The 4,742-nt window shown below is 53.7% G+C and overlaps 1 protein-coding gene across 2 annotated transcripts; it reads right to left on the bottom strand.

Moving 5' to 3' along the window:
- Positions 1 to 308: 308 nt before the first annotated feature.
- On the bottom strand, positions 309 to 4,441 carry LOC128199898 (translation initiation factor IF-2-like). Of its 2 annotated transcripts, none has more exons than XM_052891287.1 (4): positions 3,551 to 4,441; positions 3,336 to 3,418; positions 2,321 to 2,615; positions 309 to 1,410 (listed from the first exon to the last, which is right to left on the bottom strand). In XM_052891287.1, the coding sequence occupies exons 3-4, from the start codon at positions 2,612 to 2,614 to the stop codon at positions 319 to 321; spliced, it is 1,386 nt and encodes a 461-aa protein (XP_052747247.1). In that variant the 5' UTR covers position 2,615; positions 3,336 to 3,418; positions 3,551 to 4,441; the 3' UTR covers positions 309 to 318. The 2 variants fall into 2 exon arrangements, with proteins under 2 accessions (XP_052747247.1, XP_052747246.1); XM_052891286.1 differs by having other exon boundaries at positions 3,279 to 3,418; positions 3,551 to 4,440.
- Between the last annotated feature and the right edge of the window lie 301 nt (positions 4,442 to 4,742).

The following is a 4,742-nucleotide window of genomic DNA, read 5'->3' as shown; positions in this document are numbered from 1 at the left end:
ATAATAATATGTATCAGCCCAGTGATGAATACATCACCGGGCTTGCACCGGCTTCAAACTGATCAGTGGGTAGAACATAATACGATGTTATTTTTCGCTTTTTAGTTTAGTCGGTAAGTCTTATCTTTTTGAGTCAACGTTATTGTCAACTTCTGTTTATCTTATGATTAAATGTAAATTACGCTAAATATGCTCGCATATAAACATATTTGCCATCAAACGGGATCCTGCAAAAAAACTAGATTGCCGTGTGAAAGGGGCGTATTTCTACAAATAAGACATTGTCCCATTTTATTAAAAAATAATCAAAGCATTTCACTAGAATTTATTTTTATCACTCGCAAGCAATTCGTTATTGCACAAGAATAAAGTCGTGCCCTGATGAAGTCGCGACTTGTCCTGCGACGGGCGCGGTCCGCACGGACCGCACGGCTGCCGCGCGGCTGGTGTGCGGCTGGGGCTCGGCGCGGGCGCCGCCGGTCGCGTCGTCGAGCACTCCTGCGGTCGCTTCTTCGACTTCGAGCCTTCGACATCTCTCCATCCGTCTGTAATTCTTTTATGTATTTTTTTTATCGACAGCCAAGAATCTGGACCACGAGCGTCGGAAACACAGGAGAGAGCTCGAGTGTCCGGGGCGCGGGCGGCGGAGGGACGAGGCGTCGCCGCGGCGAAGTCGACCGACACGCGCACGCGCAGCGCCTCGGCGGACGGCGGCACGCGCAGCTCCAGCGCCCCGCCCGCCGGCGCCAGCTCGCGGCCTCGCGCCGCCTCCGCCCACCGCCCCCGCTCTCGCAGCGCGACCTCCGAGCTGCGTTCGGTCACCCCCGGCGAGGCCGGGCTCGCCCCGCACGCCGCGGTCTCCGTGTGCAGCCGGCGCCGGCCCGTCGATCCGCGCCCGACGCCCGCGAGCCGGCGCAGCAGCCCGGCGGCGGGCGACGGGCTCACGGCGGAGCCCACCTCTCGCCGCGTTTCCGCGAGCTCGTGCGCGGGCGGCGCGGGGCTCGGGGCGGGGGCAGATGCACGATCGACTTCGAGGAATATTTTTGGTCGGTGAGCGCACGGGTCCGGCCGACGGTCGAGGCTCGGCCGGCACGCGTCGAAGGGCTCGACGAGCACGGCGCGGGGCGCCGGCGCCTGGCGGCCCGGCCCGCAGCGCGCCGGCGCGGCCGCGTCGCGCACCGAGTAGCGGCGCCCGTCCGTGGCGCGCAGGCACTCGCGCGCGGCCGCCAGGCGGTAGGCGCGGCGCGGCGGCGCGACGCGCGGCTGGCGCGCGGCCAGCTCGTTCTCGTAGGCGGCGCGGCGCGCGCGCTCTGCGGCCGCGAGCCGGCGCGCCACCAGGTCGAGCCGCGCGCCGCACGCGCCGCCGCCGGCCGTCGCAGCGTCCGGGGCGCTACCCTGGGGATCTTCCGTCTGAAACGGATATATGGATACTTCTAATCAGAGAATAAAATAATCGTTCTGAATGATAATATTGATCTATAGTGGGCCTAGAAACGCGCAACGTTATTCAGCCAGAATGACTGAAAGGGTGGGTAGGTAGGCCTAGTTGAAATGCGATGTAAATGTTTTAATACTAAATGTAGGAAACTATGAACTCGGCCACAAGCAATCTAATACAGTTAAATTGATAAAATAATCTTTCATTAGACACAGTAGCCGACTGTAGCCGGTGAGGACAGGCAACCTTTATTTTTGTAATGTTTTGAGTATATTCTATTAACTAGTGTACGATATTTTTAATTTACTAATGACTACACGTTCATATTAATTATGAAAGCTTTATTATGAACGAGTAATATAAAGTTTATTTTCTCCCCGTATTTCCTAGAGAATCGGAAATACGATGAACCTGTTGGTCGCTCGGTAGTAATCTTACGAGTCTAGCTTTTCTTACGAGTCTACACTATAATATAGTGTAGACACGTAACAAAAATATTTTTAAGCCCATAGGGGATAACACGGCTCGGGCCTCGGGCTACTCCGACATCTGAACCGGACTCGAGCTCACTGTGCCGCGTTATTGTAAAGATCGCACAATAAAAATAAAACAGAAGTACATACTTACTATAACTTTATATCTATACAAAAAAGTGGCTACGAGAAGCATACCAGCAAAACCGCTCCCGCTCTAAGACCTCGCTAGGTCACACTGCACTGCCGCCCAGCAACACGAACCGTCCAGGCGAGTGTCGTCGGGCGTCTCCCAGGCGCGCCTAGAGCCTGCGCCTCGCAAGTGTCACCGTGCGTCTCCCAGGCGCCAGGAGAATTTCGTTTCTCTTTCGTTCGTAGCGCGGCGCGCGGAATAAGTGATGAGACGCACCCGCGCCAGGTCGGAGCAGGCGAGCGGCGGCGGCGGCGGCGGGCGGGCGCAGGGCGGGCGCGCGCCGCGGCCGGCCGGGCAGCACGTCACGCGCAGGCCGGCGGCGGGGCGAGCGGCGGGCGCGCGACACGGCGGCCGCGCGGCGGGCTGGCACGGCGCCGGCGCGCCCGCGTCGCGCGCGTCGTGCGGCGGCCGCGCGGCGGGCGTGCAGGGCGCCCGCGCCTCGTGCGCCAGCGCTCGCGCGGTCACCAGGCGGGCGGGCGGCAGGCGGGCGGGCAGCAGGCGGAGCGCCATGCTGTGTGTGCGAGTGAGTAGGGGCCAGAAACGAGATGGTCGTGTGCGCACTCCAGGTGGTCGCGGCGCCGTTCAGACGAATGTTCTTATTTTTTTATTTTTTTTTAATCAAAAATACGAAGATATGTTGTACTCATTTATACTGATTATTCACAAAGAGATTTCAAGATTACAGGCCTATGACTGACCGCCATTATTTTATTTTAGTTGAGACTTCACTTCATATATATATATATTTTTTATTCTTTACAAGTTAGCCCTCAACTACAATCTCACCTGATGGTAAGTGATGATGTAGTTTAAGATGGAATCGGGCTAACTTGTTAGAAGGAGGATGAAATCCACACCCCTTTCGGTTTCTACACGACGTCGTACCGGAACGCTGAATCGCTTGGCGGTACGTCTTTGTCGGTAGGGTGATAACTAGCCACGGCCGAAGCCTCCCACCAACCAAAATCATGTCGGATTAACGTCACCCGTGTCTTCCGAGTGATGTTGGGCCGACAGTCGCGGGCAGACCAAAGAGTATATAATTATAAGCGTGCTGATTAACTTTAGTCTGTCTGTCACAGAACACATCGTCTGGTACATATGTTTCATATGTTTTCTTTGCTTTAGTTCTGCCACACGGCACCGCAAATAGCTGGCGACGTCGGCTACTTACATACTTGTCCGGATCATGTAAATGTATCGACTGTGACGTGACTTGTGAACTGTGAACCTCACGAGGGCGCGGAGAGCGCCTGTCCGCCCGTGTGTGCGTGTGTGCGTGTGTGTGCGTCAGTCGGCCTGCGCCTGCCACACCTGCGCATGCACAAGGTCCACATCTGAGACGTGACACAGAACTCGACTTGTACCCGAACGTTAACTGACATTATTCGCTTTTATGTAGAGAACTTCAGCGTACTCCCTGAAGCCGCGGCTCGGGGCCGATACCTGCAGCGCGTCGGCGGTCAGCACGAGCAACGTGCGCGGGCAGCGGTGCGCGCGCGGCAGCAGCAGCGCGGCCAGCGCCGGCGCGCCCGTGGGCAGCGCGGCGCCGGCCAGCGCGCCCAGCGCCGTCCACACGCACACGCGCGCCGCGCCGCCGCCCGCCGGCCTGCAGTTTATGCGTGTGTCGTCACCGAGACAGAACGAAGTGTTCCGTGAGTTATGTGGGGAGCAGAGGGAGACCTGGTGATATAGGTCTAGCTCATTCTTATCGTGACATTCGATCCGTCCTCACCTTTTGTTAGTTAATCCTTCATGGATTATTTTGGGATAGCCGGATAACAACTTGAGCGGTGAAGGTGAGCGTCGTCGATCGATCGAGTCAAAATTTCCCATTAAATAATCGTGTTTTGCTCTTTAAATCCGCTTCTGAAGTCAACCCCTTTGAGGATACGTGCGGCGCTTTCCAAATGAAGGGAGAAAGTGATGAGTTGTCGTTCCACAAGTAGCGGGTTTCGGCGTTTCGATGTCAACCAATAGCGGCAGATGCTGACCACCACGAGAAGTGAGTAGGACAGTGCGGCGACTCCACTTCATATTATGAACTACTAGCGGACGTCCGCGACTTTGTCTAAGTTTGTAAGTTTGTGACATTCTTTAAATGGGGTAATCTTCGGAACTACTGATCCGATTTCAAAAATTCTTTCACCAGTAGAATGCTACGTTATCGAGGAGTGCTATAGGAGTGCTATATTTTATATAGGTATCGTATAAATTAGCAAAGTTATCATAGTTTTTGTCATACAGGTTGGACCGAAATTCATCATAAACAGACATATTCGCATGCGCTGCCATATCCATTGTGTAAAATTGAAAGCAATGTATGGAGGCTCTATGTCCTTTAAAAGTTCTATAAAAAAGTCCGCGACACCATATATCTGTCTTTTGTCTTTTATTTTAGCAAATATAGCACCTTTAGTGTTTTATAAAATATTAATTTTATATACTTAGGTTTACGTCATTATTTATACTACTAAATCCTTATCAAAATAAATTATTTAATAATCACAAGGATATAATGGAGATAAGATTTCCCATGTACAGTATGTTAATTAGTTAAATAGTTTCGGAGATAATACAAAATTTCTAAAAGACGCAGAAATTTCGCTACATGACGCCCGGCGTTTTCAATTACGTA

Source organism: Bicyclus anynana, chromosome 3, assembly GCF_947172395.1.
Source record: "Bicyclus anynana chromosome 3, ilBicAnyn1.1, whole genome shotgun sequence".
Classification (NCBI taxonomy): Eukaryota; Metazoa; Arthropoda; class Insecta; order Lepidoptera; family Nymphalidae; genus Bicyclus; species Bicyclus anynana.
Note: the sequence above shows the minus strand (reverse complement) of the source record. Positions and strands in the feature narration are given on the sequence as shown.

Coding starts and splice junctions, on each gene's coding strand:
- LOC128199898 (XM_052891286.1), bottom strand. Junction 1,411..2,320: donor CCTGCTCCGACCTGGCGCGG/GTGCGTCTCATC, acceptor TATCCGTTTCAG/ACGGAAGATCCCCAGGGTAG.